Source organism: Eurosta solidaginis, chromosome 1 (genome assembly GCF_040869045.1).
Source record: "Eurosta solidaginis isolate ZX-2024a chromosome 1, ASM4086904v1, whole genome shotgun sequence".
NCBI classification, from domain to species: Eukaryota; Metazoa; Arthropoda; class Insecta; order Diptera; family Tephritidae; genus Eurosta; species Eurosta solidaginis.
Genome location: NC_090319.1, coordinates 101,469,711 through 101,484,783, shown reverse-complemented (window position 1 = coordinate 101,484,783; position 15,073 = coordinate 101,469,711). Strand labels below are relative to the sequence as shown.

General features: G+C 38.9%; 1 protein-coding gene across 5 annotated transcripts in view; it reads left to right on the top strand.

The window, feature by feature from the left end:
* The window catches only part of Dmtn (transmembrane and coiled-coil domain 2 protein Dmtn), a 131,072-nt gene that overhangs the window by 94,175 nt on the left and 21,824 nt on the right, over positions 1–15,073 (top strand). For 2 of the 5 annotated variants that reach the window (XM_067759378.1, XM_067759379.1), the window contains exon 4: positions 13,103–13,642. The exons of 1 other annotated variant lie outside the window; for it this stretch is intronic. In XM_067759378.1, the coding sequence (XP_067615479.1) occupies positions 13,103–13,642 (540 nt within the window). Of the gene's footprint in view, positions 1–12,637; positions 13,643–15,073 lie in introns of all 5 variants that reach the window. 2 more of the 5 variants (XM_067759381.1, XM_067759382.1) reach the window with 2 other exon arrangements.

Here is a 15,073-nt window from a genome sequence, read left to right as displayed (position 1 = left end):
CATAAATAGAACAAAGCTAAAAATGAATCATACCAAAGACGGACTGCATTTAAGTAAAACCAACTGCACTGTACCAAATTTTCCTATATCATCAACTAGTTATGGCTATTTCACGAAATGCACTCTTTGAAGTTTGGCTAAAAAGCAAAGATGGAGTAACGGACAAAACCATATTTTGAGTATAATTGGAAGAGATGTGGATCATTCAAAATTAAAAAAATACATCATCAAGCTAACTTATAATATTCGTAAGAGATGGGCATGTTGTTTTCGATCTACAAGTAGATTTATTAAGAAAAACTGAATGGTTATCAGAAAATCTGGATTTTACAGATTATATGCTTTTAACCATTTAAGCTTTTGACCACTATGTGACAGAGACAAGGGTACTTATATTTATCGGAATATGCTTGGTATAATATGCCAGTGAGCGTGCATAAAATTCTGTTTCATGGAAAGAGTATAATCGTGTCTGCTATTCTTCCTATTGGTCAACTTTCGGAAGAAGCTCAAGAGTCCAGAAACAAAGATGCACGAAACTATCTTGAACTTTCGCCACAAAAAATTTAAGAATTTGTTTGTTATTTGTAGTAACTTGGGTTTGCTGCACAGGTTGCTTATATCGTCAGACCCGTTGATAAACAGTTTGCGGAAAACCACTAGGTCAAAGCGGCGAGCATTAACGAGTGAAGTTATTGGCTTCTTATCTGAACGAGAGCATGTCGACGATATTGACTCCGACTAACTTTATACCAGTTAAAATATCACTTTCAATACTCAGTTGAGCAAAGCTCACAGAGTATATTAACTTTGATTGGATAACGGTTGGTTGTACAGGTATAAAGGAATCGAGATAGATATAGACTTCCATATATCAAAATCATCAGTATCGAAAAAAAATTCGATTGAGCCATGTCCGTCCGTCCGTCCGTCCGTTAACACGATAACTTGAGTAAATTTTGAGGTATCTTGATGAAATTTGGTATGTAGGTTCCTGGGCACTCATCTCAGATCGCTATTTAAAATGAACGATATCGTACTATAACCACGCCCACTTTTTCGATATCGAAAATTTCGAAAAATCGAAAAAGTGCGATAATTCATTACCAAAGACGGATAAAGCGATGAAACTTGGTAGGTGAGTTGAACTTATGACGCAGAATAGAAAATTTGTAACATTTTGGACAATGGGCGTGGCACCGCCCACTTTTATAAGAAGGTAATTTAGAAGTTTTGCAAGCTGTAATTTGGAAGTCGTTGAAGATATCATGATGAAATTTGACAGGAACGTTACTGCTATTTTTGTATGTATGCTTAATGAAAATTAGCAAAATCGGAGAACGGCCACGCCCACTTTAAAAAATTTTTTTTTTAAAGTCAAAAGTTAATATCTTTACAGTATATAAGTAAATTATGTCAACATTCAACTCCAGTAATGATATGGTGCAACAAAATACAAAAATAAAAGAAATTTTCAAAATGGGCGTGGCTCCGCCCTTTTTCATTTAATTTGTCTAGGATACTTTTAATGCCATAAGTCGAACAAAAATGTACCAATCCTTGTGAAATTTGGTAGGGGCTTAGATTCTAGGATGATAACGGTTTTCTGTGAAAAAGGGCGAAATCGGTTGAAGCCACGCCCAGTTTTTATACACAGTCGACCGTCTGTCCTCCCGCTCGGCCGTTAACACGATAACTTGAGCAAAAATCGAAATATCTTTACTAAAGTCAGTTGACGTAATTATCTGAACTCACTTTGTATTGGTATAAAAACTGGCCGAAATCCGACTATGACCACGCCCACTTTTTCGATATCGAAAATTACGAAAAATGAAAAAATGCCATAATTATATACCAAATATGAAAAAATTAATGAAACATGGTAATTGGATTGGTTTGTGGACGCAAAATATAACTTTAGAAAAAAACTTTGTAAAATGGGTGTGGCACCTTCCATATTAAGTAAAATAAGTAGTAAGGAATACTGTTCGTGGTATTACATATATAAATATATTAGCGGTACCCGACATATGATGGTCTGAGTCACCCTGGTCCACATTTTGGTCGATATCTCGAAAACGCCTTCACATATACAACTACCACCACTCCCTTTTAAAACCCCCATTAATCCTAATTGGATACCAATATCGTACAAACACATTATAGAGTCACCCCTGGTCCACCTTTATGGCGATATCTCGAAAAGGCGTCCACCTATAGAACTAAGGCCCACTCCCTTTTAAAATACTCTTTATCACCTTTCGTTTGATACCCATGTTGTACCAACGCATTCTAGAGTCAACCCTGGTCCACCTTTATAACGATATCCCGAAAAGGCATCCACCTATAGAACTAAGGCCCACTCCCTTTTAAAATTCTCATTAACACCTTTCATTTGATACCCGTATCGTACAAACAAATTCTAGAGTCATCCCTGGTCCACCTTTATGGCGATATCTCGAAAAAGCGTCCACTCATAGTACTAAGGCCCGCTCCCTTTTAAAATACTCATTAACACCTTTCGTTTGATACCCATATTGTACAAACGCATTCTAGAGTCAACCCTGGTCCACCTTTATGGCGATATCTCGAAAAGGCGTCCACCTATAGAACTAAGGCTCACTCTCTTTTAAAATACTCATTAACACCTTTCATTTGATACCCATATCGTACAACCAAATTCTAGAGTCATCCCTGGTCCACCTTTATGGCGATATCTCGAAAAGGCGTCCACCTATAGAACTAAGGCCCACTCCTTTTTAAAATACTCATTAACACCTTTCATTTGATACCCATATCGTACAAACAAATTCTAAAGTCACCCCTGGTCCACCTTTATGGCGATATCTCGGAAAGGCGTCCACCTATAGAACTAAGGCCCACGCCCTTTTAAAATACTCATTAACACCTTTCATTTGATACCCATATCGTACAAACAAATTCTAGAGTCAGCCCTGGTCCACCTTTATGGCGATATCCCTAAATGGCGTCCACCTATAGAACTATGGCCCTCTTAAAATACCATCCATTTGATACACATGTCATACAAAGACATTCCAGGGTTACCCTAGGTTCATTTTCCTACATGGTGATTTTCCCTTACTTTGTCTCCAATGCTCTCAACTGAGTATGTAATGTTCGGTTACACCCGAACTTAGCCTTCCTTACTTGTTATTTATAAGTATGTATTTCGATTCCGTTTTTACAAATATATGTTCCTATGTTGTGTTTGACTTTGAAAATAAAATTTTTTAAATATTAACGAAACGCCTCTAAGCTAAAGTTAAGAAATCTAAACAATTTTTGTTTATATTGGCACTGGAAAATGCTTTTAAAGTAGAAAATATCATTATGTGAAATTTCGTCTTATATGAGGGCAAGGAGAAAAAGTGGGGCGGATCACGCCCATTTTTATTCTCAAATCAGATTTAGGTATCTGCAACCACACTGCAAAATTTCAAATGAATTTCTCTATTGGTTTGGCTCTTATTAATTTTAGTATCCTAAAAGTAAAAATGTTACACTGTGCACTGGGCGTTAAAATTAAGCTATTTTCTTCCAGTATTTCTACTGCTTTGGTTATGGCTACTACCGCCTGGACAATGCTACAATGATGTGGCAGCTGGTAGGATATGCTTATTTGTATTAATTTTTGTGTGGCCATCCACCAAACAATGACTCCTTAGTATAGGATAGGCTTTACAATAGCTATAAATATATAACGAGAGAGAGAGGGCTATAGACGCCACGTACACCCCACATGCGTAAAGTGTCGTCGAGGCGTTCTTCACTCTCTCCTTCACGTTAAGCTTCCACAACTGACTGCATATAATGATTTCTACTTTGTACAAGGTTTCTCCTGCAGTGCCACCCTCCTAGCTTAAGTCTTGTCCAATTCGGGACCTCTAGTAAATTAGACCATATCCGTCTTATCCGCGTTTGCGCTCAACTCGCCATAAGATGCCCAGGTATGTATTTCCTGAAACGTCCGATGCATCAAAAGGCTAATTGTTGGATGGATTTGTTCCACTAATGAGAACTGCAACGTCATTTGCGTACGACGTAAGTTTGACGGGTCCTCCATCGAACCGCCTGAACAGTTGTTTGATGACTAGCATCCACAGCAGGAGTGGTAATACTCCACCCTGTGGCGTGCAGCAGCAACATCTGATTACGGCTTTATGTAATTCACCCTCCATTAACGCCTGTCAGACCAAGCCCGGCACTACCCGCTTCGTGATTGAGGTGTATCTGCTGCCTGCTGAGTCTTGTCGCCTTTAGCCGAAGGCTGCCTCTTAATTCTGCCGCATGAAGCTTATTCCACCTCGTACTGGTTGCAGTATCGAGAGTTTCTCGCTGCACAACTCTTGAACTGCTTTCAATCTACATCTACCGCCTCATCGGTGCATTCCAAGCGCTCACTCCTCTCGAGGTTTGATGGGTCGACACTCCTCCCAATCCTTGGACAATTTTTAGTGCTGCACGGTACTGCGAGAGAGCTGTTTTACTACCTCTGCTGCGATTCAACTCCCTTTCCATAACTGAGCTCTTTAATTACTTTCACTCCCGAGTCCGAGGCAGCGCTTATGGCGCTTTGTATTCCTTGGCTTGCGACCCCTTTCTCCCTCACTCATTCTCCTTATAACCTTAAGATCTTGAGTTGTTCATCTTGTTCGTATGACCTTCTGACCGTTAAGGCGGCCTCAGCGGCCTACTATTAAGTACAAGAAAGAAAATCGTCCGCACAGCAGCGCCCGTTACTGTGGTAAGGCCATCGTTACTTTCCGAGGCGGCCCGGTATCGGGAAAGCACGGTCCGCATAATACTCTCAAGAAGGCGGGTCGTAAGAGGTTTCATACTATTTCGAAACAGGAGTCTTCAACTTTTTAATCTTAATCATATTTTTATGGTGAGACTTCCTAAAGTATCTACATATTTCAAATATCTAGAGATAATAATTTTTAATATCAAAATGCAAAATTTATCATTTCAGTGCTTTTAGCGAGGCGATTCTATAGAATTTAATTAGTTTTGTGTTGCGTCTATTTTTAATAATTAGTCATTTATTTGGTATTATAATTTTTCTTTTTTCAATTATATCTCGGACATATATTTAACGAGCACCTCTTCCTCAAATTCCGCCTTTATCATAATATGCATTCAGATATTATCAGTTATTGTGTAGTTTTCTTCTAGTCAATTGAATGTTTCCGTTCTTGTTTGGTATGTGAAAAAGTAGGCGTGTCCACAGACAGCGACACAACTTACATTACACATACGAGGGTTGGCTAAGAAAAATGTTAAAAACTAGCCGAACCCGTGCGCATCTTGCCCAACAAAATGCAACAAAATATAAAATTCTCATATCAAATATCAACAGAAATCAGCTGTTCTATCAATAAAAACTTACATGCGCTTGCACTGCCATCTGGCGAATGTTAACAACTGCCGGTAATACAGTGGTAGTTCTAATCAAATATTCACAATAGTGCCATAGTACAAATATATTTCTTTGTGTGCTCACAATCGTTTATTTTTAACAAATTATTTTAATAAATTATAGCTAAGCAAAAGCACTACGACCAATAATGCCCAAAGCTCGCTTATAGCACGAATCTCCATCTTTACAACCAAAACTTTATTTATAGATTTGGATTCCAAATAAGAGCGAAAAAGGGACCTGCACATAAAAACAGCAATTGGAAATAATATATAAGATTGCAAAAAAGTATGTGAGTGTGACAAATACGACATCCCACCGAGAACTGAAGATAATTTGTTGTGGGCTCTCCTTGCTAAGCAGCATTGTTAGCTTTAAATGTTACTATTTACACTAGAAAAATCATCATGTACAGGAACAGGTCTATAATTTTGTCACAGCGACTGAAATATCACAACAAATTGTAGCGACAATTTGTAAGCAATCGCCGTCATAACTCTCGTCCCAGCAACAGTTAATTGCGATAATATGCACCAATTAGCCTGTGGTTTACGCTGCGAATGAGCAGTATAGTTACTATACGGCTATGCAAGCGCTCTCGTATCGATGAATCCATACCGCTAGATGTCGCAGTAGGATGCGTTTGAATAGCCGCGTATGTAGCAGTTAGATGCGATATCTAGCAGTAAGTAGCACAAATAACGGATTCATTGATTCTTATTGTTGCAGCTTATTGTTTCGCTATGATAAGGGTTGTAATTGGTAGATGTGATTGTGACTCTGACTCAGCTCATATTGCTCTTTTATCTCTGTGACACAATTAAGTTTTTCATAAAGATGCATTCAGCGCAATTTTATGCATGCCAGTAACATCGCCACAATCACGCAAGATGTTGCGCTTGTAAATATAAAGAAACTTCAGACTTGGCCATTGATGTTTATTTCGCCTTTCCCATTCACACATACAAAATTTCGCGAAGCACTGTTATAAACAATCTGACTATAGGTACAAGAGAAATACTTGTCAACATATTTTGTGTCCTATTCAGTTGCAGTGACGGGGCTTTCACAGATAAAAATCACTGTGATAGCGAATGAGGAAACCGATTACTAAGACGAAATTGTTGTTTCATTCTTTGGAATCCGAAGATCTAACTCTCTATGCCAAGCGCGCAAAGGAAATTATTGAGGTGGTTAAATTACTCACTACAAAACGAGTTGTGCTTAATAGCGGAGACACGAACCCATGTGCTACGGTGCTATCAACATCAAATATCTAAGGCCTGGTTTTTCAGTAGTTGGTTAAGCTAAGCTTAAACTAAGTTTGCTCAAACTCTAGTCAAATTTAAACTCCAGTTAAACTACTGAGCACTTTTTCAGACACAGTTTAAGGCCGCCTTTGGGGTATGTTTTTTGTGCGGCAACATTGGTTTTTCTATTATCTAGATAATTTGTAGATACGGCAACAGCTGGATTTTTTTTACCCAGCAAACATGGAAAAAAATTCTCCAGCGAAATTATATATACTAGCCAGACCCGTGCGCATATTGCGCAGCAAATATAAGTCTCATATCAAATATCAACAGAAATCAGCTGTTCTATCAATCAATCATCTATCAATAAAAGCAATGACGCTTGCACAGCCGTCTGGCGAATGTTAGCAACTGCCGGTAATGCAGTGTTAGTTCTAATCAAATATTCACAATAGTGCCATAGTACAATACATTTCTTTGTGTGCTCACAATCATTTATTTTTAACAAATTATTTTAATAAAATATAGCTAAACAAAAGCACTACGACCAAAATTGCTCAAAGCGCTACTAGCATGAATCTCCATCTTAACGACCAAAACTTTATTTATAGATTTGGATTCCAAATAAGGGCGAAAAAGGGACCTGCACATAAAAACAGCAATTAGAAATAATATATAAGATAGTTCCGGAAGTGGTATCCAACATTATTATTTAATTATTCTTAAACCAGATAGTTCTCGAGTTGATCTCCAACGTCATTAATAGTTTCCAATTATTATCCTTATTCGAGAGATTTTGAGAAATGTACAGTTCTCAAATGAATATTCAACACATTTCTGTAGTTAATAACCTTCCACCAAAACAAACAGCTGTTTATTGTGAGAAATAAACACCTGGTCGATAGCAGTAATGAAGCGTAATTAATCAAAAATATATTATATCGGCGGTCGCCATGGTGTAATGGTAGCATGCTCCGCCTACCACACCGAAGATCCTGGGTTCACGCCCCGGGCAAAGCAACATCAAAATTTTAGAAACAAGGTTTTTAAATTAGTAGAAAATTTTTCTAAACGGGGCGCCCTTCAGCAGTGTTTGGCAAGCACTCCGTTTGTTTTTCTGCCATGAAAAGCTCTCAGTGAAAACTCTTCTGCCTTGCAGATGCTGTTCGGAGTGGGCAAAAAACAAGTAGGTCCCGTCCTACCAATTTGTAGGAAAAATTAATATCAGCACGACGCAGATTGGAAGAGAAGCTCGGCCTAAAATCTCTTCGGAGGTTATCGCGTCACATTTATTTATTTTTTAAAATATATATATATATATATTTTAAAAAATAAATAAATGTGACGCGATATATATATATATATATTTATTTATTTATTTATTTATTTATTTATTTATTAAGTGTTTGTACCAGGAAGACTTACGTCTTTTAGGCAGTACATCAATCCGATTATACATACTTAAATGTTACAAAAAGAAATTTACTTGTTTATCTAAAGATATAACAAAGCATATATAAAAACAGAAAAGTTAAATACATACAAATTTTCAATAGTATATATTATCAAACATTCACTTAAAACTTTAAAGATTTAGAGTAACTTAAGAGTTAAAAAAGAAAATGCTGCTAGTTTGAAACATCCTGCTTTTTTAATAGTTTTTTTTTTTTTTTTTTCGTGAAAATACTGTAGTATGGAATCTTACATTTGAGTCCAGTTACAGAACCACAAGTTGTTAATTAAATTTATTCAATTTAAGTAATAGGATTTTTTGCTTTATAAAAAATTCCCTCTTTTGCTGAGTACGCTATGATTCTCGAGTTGAGCCACTGTTCCGAAACAACTCTTGAGATTTTAGAAGTATGCCTAGTTATTAACATGAGCTCTAATGGTACTCAAGCCCAAATGCTTGTTGGGTATATTCGACGCCATTTCGAACGAACGCAAATAACCGATAGGTTAACTAGAGTTTAACCCTGCCAGATCGGCCACTTAAGCTCAGCTTAAACTTCAGTTAAAGTAGACTGAAAAACTGCAGAATAAGTTTAAGCGTAGTTTAAATGACAAACTGAGTTGAACTTGTACTGAAAAACCGGGCCTAAGTGGATTGTAGATACTGAAACGGCACCAAATTTGCGTGTTTTTTTAGTGTGGGGAGAAGTGTTCGCTCTTAAATGTTTGTTTGTATGATATACGCAAGTAACAACCCTCGTATGTGGATACAGGCGAAAACTTCTACATATATGTAGTGCCATACAAAGGATCTTATAATTCATTTAACTACTTTAATCTTAGTAACGTTAAATTTCCGAACGCCTCGTTGAATACCGTTTACTGGGAGTGTGCTCTACATACTTTTACTCAGTAGCTAAATATGTTCAGGAATTTTAAGTATGCAACAATTAAAAAAATATTTAACCGTGGCTATAGCAGTAGTAATTCTATATTTGTTAAAGCATATCTGTTTAGTAGCAACTAAACGGCGAGAACGACGTAGCGATGAAATATTCTTGCCGTGAGCGCATGAAACGCACCAACGTCACCTCTTGCCTAGCAACTTGAATGCTAAGTGAAGCAACCCTTCAGTGATTTGCACTATTTCTGAACTAGAACCCTGCAAAGAACCCGAATTGCCCAAGTTCCGAACTATCGCAAAAGTATCTCGTTAAGAGACGGTACTTGTTCTGTGCTTTCAACTGACACTTTTGACTCAAACTCAATTGGTTCAGTCGTACCATTTTCGCTGCATGGAAGTTAGTGTGTGTTATCCTTCAATTAAAAATTTAATGGCTTCATTCTGTATTGCGAACGATAGCTCAGACCATTGTGAATGAAACTAAGTGTGATATCTTCTGCATAGACGTCAAAATTCCAAAGTGATTAGATCGCCTGATTTGTAATTGACTATCGCTGTCTCATTCTGTATCTCTTTCTATCACCCGCTGAAGATATGCGCCGCCATATTGAACACCCTGTCAGGCAGTTGACAGATAAGATATCAAACTTAGTTTCATTCACAATGGCTCAGACGAACGATTCGCCTCCAAATGATTTCGCCCAGCAATGGTAATCTTTATATTTTTCGTTCAGCCTTTACGTTTCTTAGTTTATGTCAAACAGGAAGGCGAAAGCAATTGTCAATTGATATGTAGCCATCGTTTAACATAGTGCAACACCGCAAGCGATTCATCTCTGAGGCGAAACGAGCGTTTGTTTTTGTTTCGTAATAGAGAATGAGGGCCTAAGTCTCCAAACCAAAATGTAGAATAACTATGGGATGATTTGAAAATACGACAGTAAATCCATTACCTTGGATTCGAGTGCAAACATAGCTCCAGCGTCCTCTTTTGCGCACACTATTAGAATTCTCAATGTCGGCTTGGGCCGCAATATAACTATAGCCCAAATAGGCATAAGCCGCAGTGTCCCCCGTCCGCGAGCCCGAATGGCAGGAGAAGAAAGAGGGGAAGAAGCAGAGATAGGTCTATATGAAGATGGAGAGGTGAACGTCAATCGTTGTTTTCTCCTCAGGATATAAATAAACAGCAATGCCTTCGTGATCAGCACGGCTAGAACTTCCGAAGGGAAGAGTCGTACGATATGGCGAAAATAATCGTAGTAGTGGAAATAAAAATATCGTAGTCAATGTCTTAACTGTATATTTTTTCAAAAATATGCTATCAAATTACTATTTTGAACCAGCTACTTTCTTAAACTTTTCACCTTTGGATATGGGCTACTTTTCAAAACCAGTTGCTTTATCGGAACCGATTACTTTATTCGTCCTGATTATTTTTTTGCAACTACTTTTGAGCCCGGTTACTTTTCAAACTTTTTTGAAGTCGGCTTTTTGAGAACCGGTTGTTTTTTCAGGAACCGGTTACTTTTTAAGAATCGGTTAGGTCTATCTAATAACTGGTTACCGAGTACTTTCTTTTAGAACCGGTTAGGTTAGGCTAAGAGGGTGTGCATGGGAACTTCTAACACTTCCACTCGGAGAAATTTTTGTTCATTGTTTGTACCCTCAGTGAGCGCGACACATTCGTACAACTAGATTACTTCCTAGTGGTCCTCGACGAATCACTTGCCTTCTCTGACGAACTTAAGTAAGAATGGAAGATCCAACTTCCCAACCTCTGCCAGACTGTCGAAAAACTATGCGCCCAGAAGTCTGAGTTGTGGGCATTAGTTATGAATCGACACCTCTTCCACCACGTTCTGAAAGCTTCTGCACAGGGAGCCTATTTGCAAGCGCCATCGTCGGAGCATTGGCGCAATCACCTGTAATGACACCCGTAAGTACTCACACTGCAGATTTGTTTAGCTTTAGAAGGAGCTAGTTCCTTTCCCGTCCAATAAGAACGTTGAGACCTAGCAATCATATCGGATGGTTCACAGCAAGTTCGTTGCCCTAATCTCAAATTCCTCGATATTCTTCAAAATATAATCGAACCGTCTGCCTCGCTTATTCCCATTTTGGAAGAGGGACATTTAGGTGCCTTATAGACGCCAGCAAGGCTCGACACCTCTATACGATAACCGAATTTATTTAGCTTTACGGCGGCGTGGGCAAAGATCGTTAGATTAATATCTGAGGCCGTACTATCCTGGAGCAGTCTGGCTGCTCTTTTTGTTCATAGACCTCCCCTTGGAAGACACTGCAAGAGTCCCAAAGTTGGTAAGATTAATTTACCTGCAGATGCTTTGAGTATATTACAGCTCCAGTACCCTTTTCCATATTCGAACCGCCTATATATGTAGATTGTAATGCTCTAAGCTTTGCCCCCATTCCTTGCTTTGAAGAATATCTTATGTTTTCTGCACCTGGATGTCAAAAACCGCAGTGATATGCTCGGTGTCAAACGTAAGTTAGGTTAATCGTCCCATTGTAATGCCATCTAACATCGTCGCGTGCCCGTATTCGTTTCATAACCCGATGTTGGACTCTCTAGGTGGTAGAACCCCTTTCGCGGCCACTCCCTGCAAGAACACTTGTAGAGGCATCAAATGAAAAATAACGTTTGACCCTTCCTGAGGTGCGCTGATCACTGTGCCTGGCAGTCCCAGGCATGTTCGCCTTTGCACCTGCCCAACCCTATGTTCATTGCTCTTTTTATCTAGCGTGTTCATCAGACAAGAGCTTCATACGTTAGTATCGAATAACATAGTCATTCGCCATGCCATGAATGATATGCGGCGACAGTCTCCAGTTCCTTCCGAAAGCCCTTTTGCAGGTGTAGTATGTTGCAAGAGCTTTCTTTGGCCTCACCTCCAGGTTCCTTTTCCAGCTTATGTCATTTAGCGTTGTGCCGTTTAGCCTCATTAAGTAAATGGAGGAGAGTTTTGTTTTACTTGTGAATAACAAAAGCCCCTTTTCCTCTCGATGCCTAGAACCAGTATCCAAAGAATAAGCGAGAGTAGGCCGCCCTGAAGTGCCTTTGGTAGCCATTAGAGCCGGTTACCTGTTACTTTCTTCACTTATTTACTTATTTTTAAAGCGATCCATTAATCGCCATAAGAATGTAATGGGGCTCCTGGAACCTCTTTTGACTTTTTCGGCTCCAACAGCTTAAAGTAACTATTAAAATGAATCAAAATATTTAAAACATTTTTAAAACAAGTTTTCATTATCAATTTTTGTTTTATCAAATTATTGTTAACACACAAAAATAACTGTATACTAATTTTTCATAGTTTTGTATACATATTTGTAATATTTAACACACTGTGCTTCTTTTTCTCGTTCTCGTTATTTTGTTGTTTTGCGCTAATCGAACATAACTGCAAATATGCATTTGCAACAACACACGCCTACGCTCGCTCTCACGCATACGCTCGCACTTACACGCACACATACAAACCAATAAAAAAATAATGATAAACTAATTAATAAATAATGTGTAATTTAATATTTAACAAACAAAAACAAAAAAAAAAACACCAGCACGCTCGCTCGCACATTTTAATATTGCTTTTTAGCTTCGTAACGCTAAAGCTAACAACAACAATATGTAGCAACAAAAAGTTGATAACGGTATTTAATTGCAATAAAATCTGAGAACTAAATCAAAAAAGCTCCAAAAATCATTTAATTCACATTTTCATTGTTGCTTGTTCATTTGTTGTTGTTATCACAAATCACCCCCGCCAAATTGTGTAACATTAATGAAAGCGCCAAACTAAAAAAAAACGAAATTCATAAATTGCAAGCAAAAATATAAAAATTGAATAAATTTAAATCTACTTTCCTCTTCGAACCACCAACTGCATCAACAACAACTACAACAAACACAACACCAAACTACAACAAAAACCACAAAATTACATATTTTGGCGCTCAATGTGCTAATCGAAAATTCGCTTCACTTTTCTGTGTATGCGTGAATGCAAATTAATCCTGCGCACGCAGTGTCGCGTGAACGGCATCATCATCATCATCATCGCGGTGATAGCACCGATTCGGCAAGTCACAACGACCGTGCAGCATCACTCGGAGTAGCAGCAGTTACGTCTTCGACATTGGTGGGTACGACCAGCACACTGGGTGGTGCCGGCGCATCGGGTACCTCCCTGGCGACAACTACATCGACGGGCGGTATTAGTACTTACGGCAGCAGTACTATGACCGGTTGTATCGGTAGTGGCAATAGTGGTGCCACAGTTGCCACATTTCGCGGTTTTCGCAGTCATTCACCATCCAGTCGACGTAGCCGCGAGCGTAGTCGTCGAGAATTTCAACGCACACACGGTTCCGATCAGGGTGGTCTATTGGCATACAGTGGTTTGAGTGGGTTAAGCGGCGGTAGCGGTATGAACACCGGGGCCGGTGTTGGTGGTGGTGGAGGTGGAGGTGTTGGTGGTAGCGGCGGCTTTATTGTTGGCGGTAGTGATGGTAGCACCTTGGATAGTATGGGCGGCGTCGGCGGCACCGAGGAGTCGCGTCTATCAGGTGTGACTAACAATTGGAAAATACATACATCATATTAATATGTTTTGTGTAATTTTAGTTTAACAATATTTATAAGAAAATACGCTAAAGCAGTGGTGGGCACGCAATATTTTTGCAAAATCAAGTACGAATGTTTTGATGCAGTTTTCAAAGCCGTTTTATTTAAGTTTTTCCCTTCACATATGAAATATGTGTTATTGTGGAGTAGATAGTTACGGCCGTTAAATAAGAAGTGAAAGGTTAAATTTCGTTTTCCCATCCCACGCGTTTCGATATTTTCATGCCTTCTGCATGATTAGGTTAGTTTAGACTTAATCGACAGGGCCGTCCCAACTAGCCTATCCTAAACTAGAAGAAGCCATGAAAGGGTAGAAACGCATGGAAATGAAAAAGAAAACTCCACTTTGACCTCTCACTCTTCGCGTTTCCACGCTTTCATATCTTCTTCAAAGAGTCTGATAATTTTATTTTACGTTACAATTATTAAAAACGTGGGTTAAATGCAAAGGTAATCTGCATCACAGGGATGCACGAGGAAACAATATCCAATAGTATGCAAAAAGTCCTGTTCATCATAGAAAGGTGTTGTGGCACCAATTCTAACCAAACTGTCCTAGTGCCTTTTAATCGGAGAAGAAAACTATGCATTGAGGCCATCTTTCACAATGGTATACTGGACATTTAATACTGTTGCGAAGCCAATAATCACCTATGTTTCTTTAGTATGGTGGCCGAAGACCACGCAAAGAACAGCAATAGCAAAATTAAACAAACTTGTTTGTGCTGGCATTACGGGTAAGATGACAACGTCCCCTGCTGATGCGCTTAGTGCCTTAGTGGGAGTCCCTTTCTTCCCTATTCTAAAAGGAAAAGAGGCAACACTTTCTGCACTAAGACTTTAAAATATGAGGTAAAGTGCGGAAACAGGACAGGGCATATGAAAGTAATAAGATTCATTTGAAATCCCGTATTGAAACTACATGATGCAATGGCCACAACGCTCAGAATTTCGTGGAATTTCGACGTGTCCATTATGGACAGAACCCTCTGCGAAACAGAGAATCCATATATTGACCCTGAACCAGAGGTCTGGCTTAAGGATGGATCAAAATTTGATGACGAAAAAACCGGAGCTGGTATCTATGGACTGAACTTAGAGAAATCGACATCAATGGGAAGCTACCCCACTATTTTTTAAGCACTCACTAGCCCTCTTTCATAATAACTTCTAAGATATTGAAATTGGACGAGTCCAAAAAACAGGTTTTGTTAGGTTGGGTTCCCAAGCATCAGGGACATGAAGGTAATGAACATGCAGACTACCTCGCCAAGCAGGGTGCTATAGCAGCATTCTATGGTCCAGGGCCATGCTGTGGACTCACAAAGGCTCACACAAGAGGAACCATAAGTAACTGGGAAACAAAGCAGTTC